This window comes from Capsella rubella, unplaced genomic scaffold, assembly GCF_000375325.1.
Source record: "Capsella rubella cultivar Monte Gargano unplaced genomic scaffold, Caprub1_0 scaffold_5, whole genome shotgun sequence".
Lineage (NCBI taxonomy): Eukaryota > Viridiplantae > Streptophyta > Magnoliopsida > Brassicales > Brassicaceae > Capsella > Capsella rubella.
The window spans coordinates 12,700,818-12,718,289 of record NW_006238919.1 but is presented as its reverse complement, the minus strand read 5'-3'; the positions used below and the strand labels follow the sequence as shown (position 1 = coordinate 12,718,289).

At 37.2% G+C, this 17,472-nt stretch overlaps 5 protein-coding genes across 5 annotated transcripts; 2 read left to right on the top strand and 3 right to left on the bottom strand.

Annotated features, from left to right (window-relative positions):
- The first annotated feature begins 412 nt into the window (after positions 1 to 412).
- Positions 413 to 6,626, top strand: LOC17885063 (tubulin-folding cofactor D). Its single transcript, XM_006290447.2, has 17 exons — positions 413 to 685; positions 772 to 1,319; positions 1,494 to 1,596; positions 1,784 to 1,960; positions 2,119 to 2,301; positions 2,630 to 2,746; positions 2,849 to 2,953; positions 3,072 to 3,242; positions 3,350 to 3,565; positions 3,807 to 4,005; positions 4,234 to 4,439; positions 4,529 to 4,750; positions 4,852 to 5,361; positions 5,442 to 5,711; positions 5,787 to 5,831; positions 5,929 to 6,114; positions 6,209 to 6,626. Exons 1-17 carry the CDS (start codon positions 470 to 472, stop codon positions 6,500 to 6,502), a joined length of 3,768 nt encoding a protein of 1,255 aa, XP_006290509.1. The 5' UTR covers positions 413 to 469; the 3' UTR covers positions 6,503 to 6,626.
- A 148-nt stretch (positions 6,627 to 6,774) lies between these two features.
- On the top strand, positions 6,775 to 7,991 carry LOC111830715 (lysine--tRNA ligase, cytoplasmic-like). Its single transcript, XM_023783391.1, has 6 exons — positions 6,775 to 6,789; positions 6,884 to 6,952; positions 7,035 to 7,200; positions 7,421 to 7,543; positions 7,629 to 7,725; positions 7,822 to 7,991. Exons 2-6 carry the CDS (start codon positions 6,917 to 6,919, stop codon positions 7,988 to 7,990), a joined length of 591 nt encoding a protein of 196 aa, XP_023639159.1. The 5' UTR covers positions 6,775 to 6,789; positions 6,884 to 6,916; the 3' UTR covers position 7,991.
- A 301-nt stretch (positions 7,992 to 8,292) lies between these two features.
- Positions 8,293 to 10,501, bottom strand: LOC17886269 (probable pectinesterase/pectinesterase inhibitor 36). The gene is made up of 5 exons (XM_006292908.2): positions 10,022 to 10,501; positions 9,410 to 9,844; positions 9,134 to 9,325; positions 8,910 to 9,041; positions 8,293 to 8,832 (listed from the first exon to the last, which is right to left on the bottom strand). The coding sequence occupies exons 1-5, from the start codon at positions 10,476 to 10,478 to the stop codon at positions 8,465 to 8,467; spliced, it is 1,584 nt and encodes a 527-aa protein (XP_006292970.1). The 5' UTR covers positions 10,479 to 10,501; the 3' UTR covers positions 8,293 to 8,464.
- Positions 10,502 to 11,695: 1,194 nt separating this feature from the next.
- LOC17886971 (cysteine-rich repeat secretory protein 15) lies at positions 11,696 to 13,379 on the bottom strand. The gene is made up of 3 exons (XM_006291525.2): positions 12,647 to 13,379; positions 11,956 to 12,063; positions 11,696 to 11,860 (listed from the first exon to the last, which is right to left on the bottom strand). The coding sequence occupies exons 1-3, from the start codon at positions 13,377 to 13,379 to the stop codon at positions 11,856 to 11,858; spliced, it is 846 nt and encodes a 281-aa protein (XP_006291587.2). The 3' UTR covers positions 11,696 to 11,855.
- A 1,276-nt stretch (positions 13,380 to 14,655) lies between these two features.
- On the bottom strand, positions 14,656 to 15,523 carry LOC17886398 (putative FBD-associated F-box protein At3g60710). Its single transcript, XM_023783486.1, is given in 3 exon segments — positions 14,656 to 14,742; positions 14,744 to 15,157; positions 15,374 to 15,523. Coding segments are annotated over 3 exon segments (651 nt in total).
- Between the last annotated feature and the right edge of the window lie 1,949 nt (positions 15,524 to 17,472).

Genomic DNA, 17,472 nt, shown 5'->3' with positions numbered 1-17,472 from the left:
AGCCAATCAAAACATCTTTCTCCCATCTCTTCGTCCTCACTAAGGGACAACTCAGATCAAATCTGACCGTTGGATCCCACAAAAGGGTATCATCTTGACCGCTGATTAAGGCTAAGAGTTTAGTGATCCTCCTATGCCTTTCGCAGTTTTTATTACATATATTTTTTCCCCAAATAGTCTCATTGGATATTCCGCCGTTATAAAAATCCAAGTAACGAATCTGGTACAACCTCTGGTTCGGTGATTGTAATTAATTGGTTGGCCGGTTTTGTAAAACCATCCGGAGATTTAAGAAACGAACGGGCCTTCATTCTCTATGACCATATAGGCCCAAAATTAACGGGCCTAAAAGTGCAAACTCGCCGTCTCTCTAGTCTTCACCGATCTCACTGATATTTTCCAGTTCCAACACTGACAAAATTTACCGGCGAGCGGGAATTAATAAAATTCACCCTCCGTTGATCCCGTAATGGCCTCTAGCAATGAGGAAAGTGCTCCGACGAAAATCGAAATCGAGGCGGCGGTGAAGATGGAAGAGGAAGAAGACGACGAGCATGATTCTAAAGAGAGAGTTCTACAGAGGTACTTCTTACAAGAATGGAAGCTCGTTAAAACCCTTCTCGATGATATTGTTTCAAATGGACGTGTTGTTGATCCTACGTCTGTTCAGAAGATCCGATCCATCGTAGGCTTCTTACTCTTTTAACTTCATCTACTTGACCCGCCCAATTTTTTCCTCTTCCCAACCTCGTTTGTTTTGTTGTATTGTAGATGGATAAATACCAAGAGCAAGGTCAACTAGTGGAACCTTACTTAGAGAGCATTGTTTCACCATTGATGTTTATTATCCGCTCCAATATAGTTGATTTAGAAGCGAAACCTGATGAAATTCTTGAAATTATTAAGCCAATAAGCATCATTATCTATGCTTTAGTTACTGTCTGTGGCTACAAAGCTGTTATCAAGTTCTTTCCTCATCAAGTATCCGATCTGGAACTCGCCGTGTTGCTCCTGGAGAAGTGTCATAGCACGACTTCTGTTTCTGCCTTGAGACAAGAAAGCACTGGAGAAATGGAGGCCAAATGTGTCACTCTTTTGTGGCTTTCAATCCTTGTGTTGGTTCCTTTCGATATTTCTTCTGTTGATACAAGCATTGCAAACGACAAGAGCTTTGGTGTAAATGACCTTCCTCCTTTGGTATTGAAGATATTAGGTTTCTGTAAGGACTACCTGTGCAGTGCTGGACCAATGCGCAGGATATCAGGATTGCTCCTCTCTAAGCTTCTAACCCGTCCGGATATGGGAAAAGCTTTTTTGAGGTCTGTTCCTATCACCATCAGTTCTCCCCGTTTTTTTTTCTTTGAAAGCTTGACTTCATCAATAAGATAGTTTATAAAGTGCTCTTTACTCTTGTAACCTATACGAGGTACAGTACTCAACTTTAGTGAATGAACTAAACTTTTCTTTTGTTCTATTGTGGCATTTTCATTCAGCTTTTTCGAGTGGACACATGAAGTTTTATCTTCCACGGAAGACAGTGTCATGAGCCACTTTCGCTTGCTTGGTGTTTTGGAAGCTCTGGCTGCCATTTTTAAGGTTTCTTTTGTTTGTAACCTGGATTTGTTCACTCTGTTTTAATAATGGTCCACACTGCAGACGTCAAAGTAAAGTACAGATTCGATTTGTTTTCCCTGATTTTATATATGGTAGAAATATTGCTGGTTTTAATTTCTAGGTTATTGCATTTTGCATGTGGATCTTATATGTCTACTTTTATTGGCAGACTGCTAGCCGGAACATGTTGTTAGATGTGCTTCCTATTGTTTTAAATGACGTGACCGTACTGGGAAAATCAAATGCAGCTGCTAAAAGTTCTCTGCTTCGCAAGTATTTGATCAAGTTAACTCAGAGGATAGGGCTTGTTTGTCTTCCTCATCGCTCACCGTCCTGGCGCTATGTGGTACTTACCTTTTAGTTTGTAGAATAGTATGCAAAGATCAACTTCCTCGTTATAGGTTTTTATATTTTCTACTCAATGTTGTATGTCCTAAATTGACATAATTTTTGGTAGTCATTCTCAATTAGTTATCCGAGACTTATTTCTTGAATTACCTGCAGGCTCGTACGGTCTCTCTTTCTGAGAATATGTCTACAAGTTCATCCCAAAGACTGGCGCCTAATCATACTGTGACTGCTGTCTCACAGCCAGAAAGTTTGGATGACCAAGAGGATGAAGATATGGATGTTCCAGAGATCTTAGAAGAGATTATTGAGATGCTACTCTCTGGTCTGAGGGACACGGTATGTTTAAAGGGTGAGATACTACTGTTAGGCTAGTACTTGAGGTAGTAATGTCTCAGCTTATATGATTAGATGCCCACACAATAATTTTGAGTATACATGCTACTTTCTACCAAGTTGTAGAATAGAGTAACCAGATAACACTTAAACAAATCTTGAATGTTATAAACATCTTACATGTCACTTAAATCTGTGATGAGCCTGAATTAGTATCTGATGTGAACTTTTTTAGACATGAAACTTTCAGCCGCCTACCAGTTAATCTCAGTTGTTACTAGTGTTTGTAAGCATTGTTCTTTTAAATTTTACTATTTTATGAACTGTGTAGGACACTGTGGTTCGTTGGTCTGCTGCAAAGGGTATAGGTCGTGTAACCTCACGACTAACATCTGTTCTATCTGAAGAGGTGTTGTCATCCGTATTGGAGCTTTTTTCACCAGGAGAGGTACTCCTATAGGACATGGCAGCATGGCTTTCATGTACTTAAATTCCAGTTACAAGAATGCATTATCTAGCTAATAGTTATTGTGATTTTCATGATATCCAGGGAGATGGTTCATGGCATGGGGGTTGTTTGGCCTTAGCTGAACTGGCTCGAAGAGGGTTATTGTTGCCTAGAAGTTTTCCACAAGTCATCCCAGTTATTGTGAAGGTTGTACTCCATCCCATGCACATGATTACTTATTTCTCTAACACATACGAAACAATGGCATCACACACCAAAATTATGCAGAAGTTCTATGCATTTTACATCTTAATATTATTTGCAGGCACTTCATTATGATGTACGCCGAGGTCCACACAGTGTTGGATCTCATGTCCGTGATGCAGCTGCCTATGTTTGTTGGGCATTTGGACGCGCCTATTCCCACAAAGATATGAAAGATGTGCTGGATCAGCTTGCTCCAGATTTATTGATAGTGGGTTCCTTTGATAGAGAGGTACTATTCCCTTTTTGACTATAATTTTGTCTTCATTGCTTACCTGATTTGAAGAATTGTGTTTTGTAAATCTCTTCATTGCCTAATTTATTGATGTCTTTTATCAGGTGAACTGTAGAAGGGCTGCTGCCGCTGCTTTCCAAGAGAATGTTGGAAGGCAAGGAAATTACCCTCATGGGATTGACATAGTAAACATAGCTGACTATTTTTCCCTTTCTTCTCGGGTGAACTCTTACCTTCAGGTTGCTGTTTCCATTGCTCAGTATGAAGGGTATCTGTATCCTTTTGTGGATGAATTGCTATACAACAAGATCTGCCACTGGGTATGATTAGCTTAGACACCATTTGATCTTGTTTTACCTCTGGCTATCTACAATTCTAATATCTCTTTCTTGCCCTGCTTCTATTTAATGTGGAACTGTATTCTCTTAAGTGGTCAACAACTAATTTCAGAATTCAACTACCCATAAACTAGAGTCAATAGCTTTACTAGGCACTGAATCAAAATATTGTTTTTAGTTGTAGCTTTCATAATATGTTTTTTGTTCATTCTTATGATATTAGGATAAAAGCTTAAGAGAACTTTCTGCAGAAGCTCTTGCTGCTCTTGTGAAGTACGAGCCTAAGCACTTCGCCAATTATGTGCTGGAGAAACTAGTTCCCTGTACCCTTTCAACTGATTTGTGCATGCGCCATGGTGCAACATTGGCAGCTGGAGAGGTTGTGTTAGCTCTACACCAGTGTGGCTATGTCCTTTCTGCTGGTTAGTACCATCTATTTTTCAGCTTTGCCTTCTGTGGCATCTTTACATATGCAAATACATACTTTTTAGTATGAAAACCCAAAAAATATGGGAACCATCTTGGAATCTAGACCCTATCACTATAGATGTACTCAAGACATTTTTAGTTAATTGTCAGATGAAAATTTAACAGTTGATGGTTGACATCGTTATCCCTTATAACATAGGCTGCTGCAATCAATTTTACAGATAGCCAAAAACGTATGGCTGGGATTGTCCCATGCATTGAGAAAGCACGCCTTTACCGTGGAAAAGGTGGAGAAATAATGCGACTGGCCGTCTCACGGTTTATTGAATGTATCTCATTATCGCATGTGACATTGGCTGAGAGAACAGAACGGATCTTGCTTGATACTCTCTCTGAGAATTTAAGACATCCCAATTCTCAAATACAGGTACCTATCTTTCTAAATGTCATAAAGTTTTTAATTTCATCCTGTGAGCATAATTCATTAGTTGACAAGTTTCACTTACTTACATGCAGAGTGTAGCTGTAAGTGCTGTTAAACAGCTTGTGCAATCCTATATCGTTGGCAATGATAAGAAATCTGTTGATTTAATATCAAAACACCTAAAACATCTAACAGACCCAAATGTAGCTGTCCGAAGAGGCTCTGCACTTACACTGGGTGTCTTGCCATATGAACTATTGACTGCAAAAGGGAAGGATGTAGTTCTGAAGCTCTGCAGTGCGTGTATGATAGAGGTAAGGAAGACTACATATGGCTTCATGCCAGAATGATATAATCGACGCTGAAAAACAGTATGAAATAATTAACTTTGTTGGATGTTTTTTCTATCAAGCAGGTGAACTCTGAAGACAGAGATGCAGAGGCACGTGTGAATGCTGTTAAGGGACTCACATCAGTGTGTGAGACTCTTACTCAGAAAAGGGATAGTGATCCTGAGAATGATGATGTGTCTCTTTTTCTTCTTATCAAGACTGAAGTGATGGATACTTTACTGAAAGCTCTTGATGACTATTCAGTTGATAACCGAGGTGATGTAGGTTCTTGGGTTCGTGAAGCTGCAGTCCATGGCCTTGAGAAGTGTACATATATCCTCTGTAAGAAAATCAAAGCAAATTCAGCGGGTGATCATAACAATGATACGTCCTCACTTTTCGATTCAAATCTTGTGACCCGTCTAATTGGAGGTATTGTGAAGCAAGGAGTGGAGAAAATGGATAAGTTAAGAGAAACATCTGCAAAGGTTCTTCAAAGGATTTTATATCACAAAACTGTTTCCGTCCCTTTCATTCCTCATAGAGAAAAATTGGAAGAAATTCTTCCCAACAAAGCTGGCTTACAGTGGGCGGTAAGCACACTTGGTTGCTACGTCGTTTATTGTGATGGATTTTTGCATCTGGTTATGAGTTATTATCTTCTTCTGTGTAGGTTCCGGCTTTCTCTTTCCCACGGTTTGTGCAGCTATTAAAGTTCCGTTGTTACAGCAAAGAGGTGATGTCTGGATTAGTAATTTCGATTGGAGGATTACAAGATTCACTTAGTAAAGCTTCGCTCTTTGCATTACTGGAGTATATGAGGGAAGGTGAAGCTAAAGACCTTAAAGAACAACAGTCCAGAGAGTCAGCATTGTGTGACGACATTCTCTGGATACTTGAGGAATACAAGAAACGTGACAGAGTTATGGTACCATGTCTAAAGGTAAACACACAGTATAGTAGATTAAACTCTAGCTTCTTTGTGGTGATGATGTCTTAATCTTTCTCTTTTACACAGACAATTGAGATCCTCTTCAGAAGCAAGATCTTCCTGAATCAAGAGGTTGGTTTAAGATTTACCTCTTTGGATAAAAATTGCCAAAGGTATAAATTGATTCTGAACACATTCCATACAAAGCTAATCTGTCATTTTATTTCAGACTTATACGTTGAGTTTCTACGCTGCTGCTGTGGATTCTCTAGCCATCGAACTAAGAGCTTCGAAGGACTTCACAAAGTTAAAAGCAGGCCTTGCAATACTTGGATATATAGCTTCGGTCTCAGATCCCATTAGCACAAAAGCCTTCTCTCAGCTTCTAGCATTCCTTGGCCACCGATACCCAAAGGTTCTTGTCACTTCAATCTAAAGACATATTCTATCCACATCTTAGAGATATTTTATGGTTACTCGATACAGTATTTTGTATTCACATGATCCAGATCCGAGAGGTGGCAGCTGAACAAGTCTATCTTGCGCTCCTTCAAAACGGAATCTTAGTGGCAGAGGAGAAGATGGAGAAAGTGATAGAGATCATTTCAGAGTCTTGTTGGGAAGCAGACATGGAATCAACTAAGACTCAGAGGTTAGAATTGTGCGAATTGGCTGGTTTAGACTATGAAGTAGTGTTCAAGACAAGAAACAGATTGGCGACTAGGGGTATAGTCGGGAATGAAACGACTGCGTCTGACGAGAACGCGTCTTACTCTTCCTTGGTCGATTCCTCTGGCTTTTGATTTTAGGCTTTGTCCTTGTTTCAGTTTTGTCTCTCTTGTTTTTAGCACCGTTTTGATTTTCTTCTGTTAGTATTTTCGTCCATGATCAAAATAACATGATTAAAATATTATTTTCTTTGATCTACGGACAAGCCAGCTACTAAAAGAGAGAAAAAAAAAAAAAACCCTAATGACTTACCGACCCAATATAATATGAAACTAGACTGACCAAAACCTATAAAACTAGACTTGATAGTTTATAAAACATAAATTTATTGACGCGTAAGGAAGAAGAAAAGACCAAACAAGTGAGCTCTGTTTAAAAAGTTTCAGTTATTTCCTCTTTTCCCTTGCGTATGTACCAAACTTCACTAAAACTTGCATATCAATTTTACGTTGCAGCCACCCAAGACGAGCCGTCGAAGCCAGAAATCAATGGCGGCAGATAATGAAATTACGGACGCAGCAGAGGTATTTCAATATATATATATATATATCCATTCAATAGGCTATGTATCTTGCAGATTGTGACAATGGAGATTTTGATTTGCAGCAATACTTTGAGAACAGATTGATGTATCTTGCAGCAGAGAAAGAAAAGGGAGAGAATCCATACCCACACAAGTTCTTAGTGTCCATGTCAATCTCGGAATACATTGAAAAGTATATTACCTTAAGCAAAGGAGACCTTGTTGAAGACGACCAAGTTTCTTTAGCCGGTATGATACACCCCACCACCAGTGAAGTTTGTTAACTTTTGCAATGAAAAGAGTATATTTATTCAACGTTTTTTTGTTTTTCTTTTCTAAAAGGGTTTTGTTCTATGATCTACATATATAGTCTTGTTCTAAGGTCCAAGTGACGGCTGATTCTAGGTGACTAATTTTGGTTTTACTTATTCTCTTTAGAGTTGTTCCTTTTTTGTTTCTTTATCTCTAGGAAAGCAGTTCAGAAATGAGGGTATTGACTTGACACACAATCCAGAGTTCACCACCTGCGAGTTCTATATGGCTTTCCCAGACTACAATGACTTGATGGAGATGTCTGAGAAGTTGCTCAGTGGTATGGCAAATATCTCTGCTTCTTGCACTGAGTGCTATGTTTACGTTTTGAATCAAGCCTACTAAACATTTTCTTCATGTTGCAGGTATGGTGAAGGAATTAACAGGCGGCTATAAATTGAAATACCACGCTAATGGGTACGATAAGGAGCCAATTGAAATCGACTTCACTCCTCCATTCAGGTTCGTGAAATATTTTGATGGATCATTCGTGGGATCAGGACATAGCCTTCTTGAGACAAATTTTTGGGAATGATTTCACCTTGGTTATTTCTGAAGGAGGTTCGACATGATGGTAGAGTTAGAGAAGGTGACCAACCTTACTATACCAAAAGATTTGGCTAGCGAGGAAGCTAACAAGTATCTGATTGATACATGTGAGAGGTTTGATGTCAGTTGCTCACCTCATCAGACGACAGCTCGTTTGTTGGATAAGGTAATGATATGATATCCCCTAATAATAGTATGCAACATAACGATCATATCGTTATGTTGCATACTATTATTAGGGGATATCATTATGTTATGCATACTTTGAGGATTTTTTAGAAGTTTGTATATGATCGTTATGTTGCATACTATTATTAGGGGATATCATTATGTTATGCATACTTTGAGGATTTTTTAGAAGTTTGTAAATTTATAGCAAAACATCATCATAAATGTATATGATGTTTCCCTACTCATTTATAGTGATGTGATTTTACTTCTCGTTATAACATAATTACACGTTTTTCGGTAAGACACCTGTACCAAAGATTTTTAACATGATTAAAGGAAAAGAAAAGAAAAAAGAAAGGTAAGCATGTAGAAGAACAATATTTTGAAAACATAAAATGGTAAATATTCTTAAATATATATGTAGCCATGTAGGCTTTGATATATAATAGTGTTGATGTAACATTCAAGAGTCAAAAGTGACTCAAACCCCGGCTGAAAACGGCACACCGGTGATAGGGATCCAAGAATCTCCTTGAATAAATCGGCTGACGGAGAACGGAGAAGCCTCCCCCTCGTCGCGAAGGACGTGAAATCCCGGCCAGTTGACCCTTCTGCTTGTCCCCGCTCCAGTTCCGGTGTTCATAAACTCGCCATAATACAATGTTGACAGAGCATAACCGCCGCTCCATTCTCTCCATCCTCTCGGGTCAATCAACCCGTCAAGATCCGTCTTAAGAAACACTGTCCGAGAGTACTTCTTCCACGGCCGCCCCAAGTAGTTCTTGAACTGACCTTTAACCGCCTCAAATTCTGGTGCGGCCCTGACCCGCGAGTGTTGGATCGAAATGCCTGTTACACCATTTCATTAGTCAACAAATGGTCAAACATAAGATTACCTGTATAATTTGTGTAAAGAGATTTGTTACCTGTATTTGCATGTGGGTCGTCTCTTCCTTGAGCTGTGATCATATTGCCTTGGTGATCCATAGGCCGTCTCACAAATATATCACAGTTCTGAAAAACAGCAGCCGCATCTCCAAATATGAAATCAATCGTACCTATCCAAAGATTTCCGAACAAAATTCTTAATCCGTCGTACGTTAGTTTCTATATGAATGTATTATATATATATAGATGCATGGTCGTATACCATAAATATGACAATCGCGGTAGAATTGACGTAGTGAATGTGTGAAAAGAGTATCCTGATATCCTTTGAAACTACACCGATAGAATAAAGACAAATCCGAGCTCACTCTCAACGCCACAGCTTGATGTTTATGCGGTCCTGCAGTGTTCTCGAACGTCATGTCCCGTGCCCAAAATCCATCCCCCGACACCCCTAGATTATGAGTAACTAGTAAATATCCAACATATGCATTATTATATATGTGAAGATTAGAATCATATTTGTATATTTTTTTACCAAATGTTGCTGATCCATACGTCGTGGAACCATCCGGGACGTTTCGGTTATTGGTGACGATTGTACGGTCCATACCATCACCAACTAACATGATGTTTTTCATGTGTCTATCTATGTCGATCTTTTCGTTATAAACACCAGCTTTTATGTAGATTATCACTCTGTTCGACCGACTTTTACCCATTCCTGAAATGGCTGCTAATGCTTGGTTTATTGTTCGATGAGTAGCAGAACCGTCCTGAGCCACCACGAAATCCGCCCTTGACCTTGTTGGATTCCATGACACTAACATTCCGCCGCTTTGGTTTGGTCTCGATGGTCCATGGCTTTGTCTTTCTGGTCCATGGTTGGGTCTCGTTGGTCCATGTTTTGGTCTCCTTGGTCCATGTTTTTGTCCTTCAGGTCTATGGTTCGGTCTCGCCGGTCCATGCAGCCCTACAAAATGTAAATAGAGAGCCATAATTAATAAACCATGATATCTCAAACAAAAATATATATTCGGATTCTACAATCGTTATTTAGTGATAAAATATAATGCGTCTAGGAGAGATCGATCATTACCCAATTTTGACAAAACAAATGATACATGAAAGTTTGTGTATACGTTCTTACTCTTTTTTATATGACCTCTAGACTTTTTGTAGAAAGCTAAAGCTTCTCGGAGCACCAACGTGACGTTACTATGGACCAAAGGCTTATGACCTTGACGTTCCTGAGCCAAACCGTCCAAACAAGTGTGATGGTTCGCAAGCACACCGCTTAGCCACGTTCTAACATCTTCAACAGTAAAATTCTCATGAGCCACGACCAGTTTCGATAGCCTAGCTTCACCCTCACCATAGAGCTTTTCACATTCACTCAACACCAAATTATGATAACGACTAGTAGCAACTTCACTCGTTGCCTCCACCACAGCGATCGACCCAAAACTAGTCCTGGCTTCAACCACTGCAGTTTGAGCCATCTTCAGTACATCCAACTCGGCTGTGTTCGAGGTGGTTACGAGGACTGCAAATGCTAGAAAGAACATGATGGTGATTAATTTGGTGACTTTTACAAACGTGTACATTTTTAGTAGATAAAGTTGTTGTGTTTTAGTTATGTTCTTGGAATGCGCTTAAATATATGATTGTTGTTGTTGTGTATTTTAAATAGCAAACGAGGAATGGAAGTTATCGTAGAACGTAGATGAAGATGGTGGCGAGGAATCTAACACATGGTGAGAGAGATACGGCACGTGTGAGACTATGTGTAAGCTTTTGTTTCTATGATTGTTGATGGCCCATGCATATGAGACTAATTTCATTAATTACGTTATACATTTCAGGTTCTAAATCAATGTGACGCAATCAAAGTGAGTTAAGTGTGACTATACGTGTGTTGTATGTGTCGAGAAAAGTATTTTTTTAAAAAGAGTTTTTTTATAAAAAAAAATGTTAAATTTTTCAGAGCTAAAAGATAACTAACCTGAGTTTTTATATACAGATACGATATACAGACATACAGTATAAAGTTTTCTGAGTGAAATCATGATTTCAATGTTACAAATTCACAATTGATCAATATGTACAGAAAAAAACAGAAAAATTGGGATAAAAATTAACATTTGACCAACAAATTTTTTTTTTCAACTGATAGATAGCTTCTCGAATCTCGGCCACCATATAAAAAGATAATTGGATTTTTTTTTATATTAAAAAAAAGGTTTGATATAATGATGATCCGGATAATTTGATTTCATGCTACACGGCTTAAGATGCTTAACCCTTAATTTTAAAGGCCCAATAGAACATGTGGTGTGATCCATGAGAACCGGATAGACCCGGATCGTTTTAACTATTAAGTTATTAACACTAATCAAAGGGTTGAGAATAAAGTATGAACCTCTCTTATTCTTAAGTCCTTTAAAAAAATCCGGCAGAACCTTTAAAGCCTACAAAGATACTCAAATCGAGTCACGTTGTCCGAAATAATAGTTAATGATATGCTAATGTTATAGTAGATTTTACGATCCCCAAGTATTGAGTATCGAATAATTGCGCCTGCTAAGGAAAGCGAGTATAAGCCTATGCTAGAGAACTAAGGGCATCCTCATTGGAGTGTCCTTAGGGGTAAGATTTATCAAATACAATATCTTATATAGTATACTCTCTTTGATAAATCTTATCTCTAATGACCCTCCAATGAGTATGGTATAACTAATGGAATAAAGTTATCAATTATCATTTTTTTAAGGCAGACAATACGGGTCACAGTCACACTATTCATATATTTAATTCTTCCACGAAGCTAAACCACGTATTATATAAGTCACTAATAGTTTTCCTTTTCATAAACCAAAAATCCAAAAACAAAAATCAGCAATGAATTAATGTGTTGTTGTTCCTACAACAAAATAAAAGGAAAAATAACACAATCGCTTATCCCAAATCATGTCTTCTTTATATCAATCTGCAAAACAAAATAGTCAAAAAATGAGATTATAAGAATTTTTGTAAATGGATAAGGACTAGATTAGGCATATGAGTAAAAGGATATAAACTTACGCATGGAGCTTCTGCAGAGGGAGAGGAGAATGACGAGAATTGTGAATCCAGCAATAACTCCTACAATGATCGCTATTGTTTTCCCGGCGTCATCTCCATGCGTTGGATCTTTCATAATTAAGAAAGTAAAGTTGGATTACAATTTAGAAACATTTCTCAAGTATGTGACAAAGTACATCAATAAGATGAGATAAGACCCATAGTATCAAGCTAAGAATTAGATTTTTTTCCTCTCAAAGATGCAGTGACTTTTGGACTTTGTGATATTGATCAAAGCTATAAAGAATATATAAAATAAAGTTGCTAATGGGGACATGGGTGGCTATGCCTATAAAGAAACGAATAATATATTGTATATTGCAATACAAACATTCTTTTCTAACCAATGATATTATAATCATGATACTCGAATTTTCCAAAGAATAATTCAAAAGATTAATTTTATTTTATGCAATACTTAATGGTGTCTTTGCAGTGGAAGTGGAAGAAACCAAAAATTATGATTTCTTCAGCTTTCTCGTGCTACCAAGAAGCGACTAGACTCGTGAATTTTCTCAATTATTATTTATAAGCGGCGGAAAATTAATTATATTATTATGGCACTATAATGAAGATAATTAACGAACATAAACGTTACGTAATTAGAGCGATAGTTAATAAATGAAATGAAAATTTAGATTAATGGACGGACCTGAAGAGAAGTCATAGTAACCAGAACCCCAATAACGAGCATAGCATTGAGCTAAGTAAACCTCAGCTGCAACCGCCGAGCCACAGAGATTCTTTAATTTTCCGACAGACTCTGCAAGACAAGCCGAACAGTCACTAGGACTCAAGTCACCAACACACTGAGCATAACCCTCGACTAAACCCGACCGGCTAACTTTGTAACCGAGTCGAGTCGACTCAAGATCGGACAACACATCGTCTCTCCGTTTAAAGAAGTCGTAGTCGTTCTCAACGCTCTTGGGGCTACACTTCTTGTACCTAAGACTCGTGTCTGGTTTCCCAAGAAAATCGTTGGTCTCGTAACGTAAAAAGCAGCCTTCGAGCTGGAGAGAAGCACCGAAAGAGTAAGGACAAATGAGAGTGATTTGATCGACCGAGGTTTGGATGCATTTTAAGCAGTCTGATGATCGGAGATCGTCACGGCATTGATAGAGGCCGAAGACGGCGGAAGAGGAGGAGGAGGAGGACTCGTTTCCAACGGCAAAGCTGTTGAAGGAGGCGTCGGAGGAGGAAGTGACGACAGAGGAGAGGAAAGTATCACGGTTTGATTCAAAAGGTGTGTTTGGTGTGTATTTTTCCGGTGAACATCCGCCGTAGATGAAGATGTGAGATTCTGATGAAGACCTTGAGGATGATGATGATGAGTAGAAGAAGAGGAAGAAAAAGAGAAGAGAGGAGAGAAAGGGTCTTCTCATATTTTTGTTCTTTTGAGTTCTTTGTGTTTTTTTTTTGAAAATGAGCTTTTGTTTCTTGATTTTATCTTATTCATAGTGTTTTATTTTAAATATAATAATCAAGAATGATTAGGTTCATCGCTATGGGGACCGAGTTGTGCACTTGTTTCTTAAAATCGTTTATATAACTCATATACGCATTCTAATATATTTGATGCATACTCTAGTTATAAAGTATGTGGATATATATGCAAGATGAATGCAAAACTAATAGATTTGGTTTAGTAACGAATCAATACCAAAGTGTCGACAAATTGGATGATAACATTTGGTATATTATTTCTTTGTTAAGAGTGATAAAATGATTTAGACAGATTAAAGAAGATTTGGTTTTGGGGGTATAATAATTTCTTGAGACTTCTTTTGTGCAAAGAGGGTCCCAATTTAGTCATGGTCCTTTTGATTAGTATATGTTCGCTGGATCGATTCCATCACACATATAATATTCTCCTCAAGTTAGTGGAGAATTTTCAAGTGATAGGTTAACAACAAGTTTCTTTAAATCCTGACCACGACCAAAAGAGCTTAGCTTGATCATCATAGATTCAGTTTATCTACAATACAATTAGAAATACTACTAAACAGGAATCTTAAAATAGAAGAAGAAAAGCTTGAAATATATAACCTAGGGAAAGTTTCGATGCTACTCCGCCTATCTTCACCTCGACAAAAGGGCAATTTCGAAACGTGAGAATTTTCTCAAGGACACTGCTAGACTCGTCTTCTTCTTCTTCATCATCTAACCATAGAGTGAGTTTCTTGAGAGCTTTTGCATTCTCTAGGATGTATCTAGCAAACTCTGTTTCAGCTTTTCGGCTTCTCTCTTGGAAAGCCTGGGGCCTCAGTTTTATTTTGACGTTTTCAATGGATGTTTGGAGACATTGTGGCACAGGCGAGCTTGCGATTTCATCCATCTTTGGATAGCCATGAAGCTCCTACAAAGGAAAACACCATAAGAATGTATACTATATATAGTGATAACTACTCTCATTACTTTACTAAAGAGAAGGAATCATTACCAAGTCAATAGATTTTAGGTTGGGACAGCTGGAGAGATATATAGGCAACATCTCTGAAAAGTCGGAACAGAAAAAAGCGTACAAACGGGTCAAATTCTTGAGTTCAGGCAGTTGTTGCAGTTTAGAGTAAGCATAGGTTCCCTGTCAAGAACCAAACGCTTGGTAAGAACAAAGAAACAAGAATAAATCAAGATATATTGCGTTTGAAGTACATACATCTAGAGTATGGCCAGATATGCTAAGGTCTGTGACCTCCGAGAACCCTGCAAAGACCTTGTGCCAAGTTTGCGTCTTTGAAAAGTCATCTTCCCCATCAAAGCAAGCATCGATACACATCTTGATGGAAGAACTAATAGTCTCCACTCTGAAGTATTCGAGTGGATAACGTCTGATACGCAGAAACTCTAAGCTAGGAGTGTCAATCACAACTCCAGATTCTCCAACATCATCCGAGGAATCATTTTCTCCCTTAAAGATAAAAACACCTACTAGACTCAAGCTCCTTAAAGTCTGAGATCGTAATTTCAAAAGTTCCACTCCAACATCATGAATGCTCAAGACTTGGAGAACTGGAGAGCAAGAGATAAGCATCTCTAGAACCGCATCACTCGGAACCAAAACAAAACCTATATGCATAACCTCAAGGTGAGGTAGATTGAAAGACTCACAACCATCAAAGTCATGCAGCAATACATATTCCAACTTCAAGTTTACAAGTGTCTCACACGTATATAAGCTTACAGGCAGCTCAATAACACCCAAACCCGCAAGATTATACATAAAACCGTTAATCCAAAAATGTTGAACTCCGCGGGTCAACACTTTTTCGAACAACAACTTCAAACAGGGTATAACAGCATCAGTACACCTCAATGTAAACTTGTATATGGGAGCTTCCTTATGCAAATTTAGGAATCTGTCGAGAAAATCCTTGACGTCACCAGTTAGGTACAGTCCAGGAACACTTTGCCAGAGATTTCTCCATCTGGTGGATAAGACACTAGTCCTAACAGACTCAATGGTGGAAAGATTCAAGAGTATCTCTCGCAGCAACTCATTGGGTAGTTGGCTTATCAAATCTTCCATTTGCCCCTGAATTGATTAAGCTGAACAAAGAAACAAAGCTAGTAAATTCTAAGTATAGAGACATAAAAGAGCAATCCAAACATGCATGCCTGTGTCAGACTTAATTATACAAACAATTGAAGTTTACCACGAAACTATTCAAAACTGTGTTCTGCAACATATAAATCATATCAATTTCTAGACCAGTTATAATCAGAAGATGAAGAGAATCGCATTCATAGTATGCAAATCAAATTGAGATAAAGTATATTACGAAACCAACGTACGAGAGCACTACGAGTCAGAGATTGCCAAATAAAAACCTAAAAACTGAGACTAATTTATGGGAAGAATAGCTTTGGTTTATATACATCAGAAGACGCTGGCTTAGAGAGAGTCTCTCAATTAGTCTTAATCTATGACGTTTGTTAAAGACTCTAATATAAAGAGAGTCTCTCTACTAAAGACTCTATCTAAAATACATCATAAACCTTAGCACTCGTTTGATATTTAAAATTTAAATCCATATCATACACAGTTTTGGTAGATTCTACTAGATGTTTTATATCTGATGCATATGCATAGTTCAAAGTAAGTTAAAAAAAAAAAAGGGGTCCAATGTTCATTTCAAAATATTCTAAACAAGAAGGTAAAGACCAACAACATAGTGGCAAGTAGGATTCCCAACCACAGTAGTCGATGTAATACTCTGAGAACTCAAGTCTTTTTGCATCTTGACCTCATGCATCACTGGTAAATTTCATCGTCCCTGCCATGTTTTCTCTCCAATCCGGAGAAACAACCGTGATCCCAAACGCACTTTTGTAATCTCCGGCACATGATCAGTATTTACAGAATTACATTCGAAATAAAATAGGTATATATATTTTTGGAATAATTGGAGAAATAGACAGTTTTTGAAACATAATTGTAGAAATAGTACAATTACTATTTACAATTAGCAAAATCCACATTTTTACTATGCTATTTTATTTCTTTGCCTTGTCAATCCTCACCAAAACATCTTATTTACAACAATGCCATTAATATATAATTAAATTATATTTTTCTTTCCTCTCAGATTTTTAATTAATATTTATTTTTTTCTCTTTTTTATTTTTAATTACATTCTCCCTTCAATCTAAAAACTAAAATACTAGTCAATGAAATTTTTTTTTTTACAAGTTTCAAATATATAAAAATCTATGTTTTTTTCTCTATTATATGATATGCATTTTGTTTGAAGATTTTATTTGATAATAACAAATAATTTTCATTAATTTTAGATATGTACAATTTACTAAGTGTACAGATCTAATCCGTACAACTTAAAACGTGTACATATGTACATCTGTACAACTTAATAAGTGTACAAATATTAGTATACAAGTCGTAAACGATTGTACACGTATTTGTACAATAGGATATATGTACAAATACAATTGTACAAATCAAACTGTATATTTATTATATGTACAGAAAAATGTATGTATAAAAACTATATACAATGATATATGTATAGATATAATTGTATGTATATTGACTATTATATTGTATTATACATGTATTTGTACAATATGATATATATGTACAATTGTATTTGTACATATCAAACTGTACACATATTATATGTACAAATGAATTGTACGGATGCCTTTTGTACATCTACCATTTTGTAATTTACCACCACTACACTATACCCCACTTTCTCATCTATCTCACACATTATCTATCTCACATAGTGGACCCATTGTCTATTTATCCAATTTTGAATAGTAAATGTACTATATCACAAATTAAGTTTTGAAAATGTACTATAATGCTAATTTTCCCTATATTTTTTTATATACTGATGTGCCGGAGTATAAGCTTTTTTTTTAAATTAGGGGTATAAGCTTTTTTTTTAAAGCTCAAAAGGAAAACTGGCAAATGTATTAACTCTAAATCCTATACAATTATGGTATTATCAT

Excerpts from the sequence above, each read along its gene's own strand:
- LOC17886269 (XM_006292908.2), bottom strand. The coding sequence starts at position 10,478 with ATGTACACGTTTGTAAAAGTCACCAAATTAATCACCATCATGTTCTTT. Across the intron at positions 9,845-10,021 it reads TAGAGGTCATATAAAAAAGA|GGCTGCATGGACCGGCGAGA; the intron begins GTAAGAACGTAT and ends TACATTTTGTAG. Across the intron at positions 9,326-9,409 it reads GTATGGATCAGCAACATTTG|GGGTGTCGGGGGATGGATTT; the intron begins GTAAAAAAATAT and ends CTCATAATCTAG.
- LOC111830715 (XM_023783391.1), top strand. The coding sequence starts at position 6,917 with ATGGCGGCAGATAATGAAATTACGGACGCAGCAGAG. Across the intron at positions 6,953-7,034 it reads AAATTACGGACGCAGCAGAG|CAATACTTTGAGAACAGATT; the intron begins GTATTTCAATAT and ends TTTGATTTGCAG. Across the intron at positions 7,544-7,628 it reads GTCTGAGAAGTTGCTCAGTG|GTATGGTGAAGGAATTAACA; the intron begins GTATGGCAAATA and ends TTCATGTTGCAG.
- LOC17886971 (XM_006291525.2), bottom strand. The coding sequence starts at position 13,379 with ATGAGAAGACCCTTTCTCTCCTCTCTTCTCTTTTTCTTCCTCTTCTTC. Across the intron at positions 12,064-12,646 it reads TTACTATGACTTCTCTTCAG|ATCCAACGCATGGAGATGAC; the intron begins GTCCGTCCATTA and ends TAATTATGAAAG.
- LOC17885063 (XM_006290447.2), top strand. The coding sequence starts at position 470 with ATGGCCTCTAGCAATGAGGAAAGTGCTCCGACGAAAATCGAAATCGAG. Across the intron at positions 1,597-1,783 it reads CTCTGGCTGCCATTTTTAAG|ACTGCTAGCCGGAACATGTT; the intron begins GTTTCTTTTGTT and ends TTTTATTGGCAG. Across the intron at positions 2,954-3,071 it reads TCATCCCAGTTATTGTGAAG|GCACTTCATTATGATGTACG; the intron begins GTTGTACTCCAT and ends TATTATTTGCAG.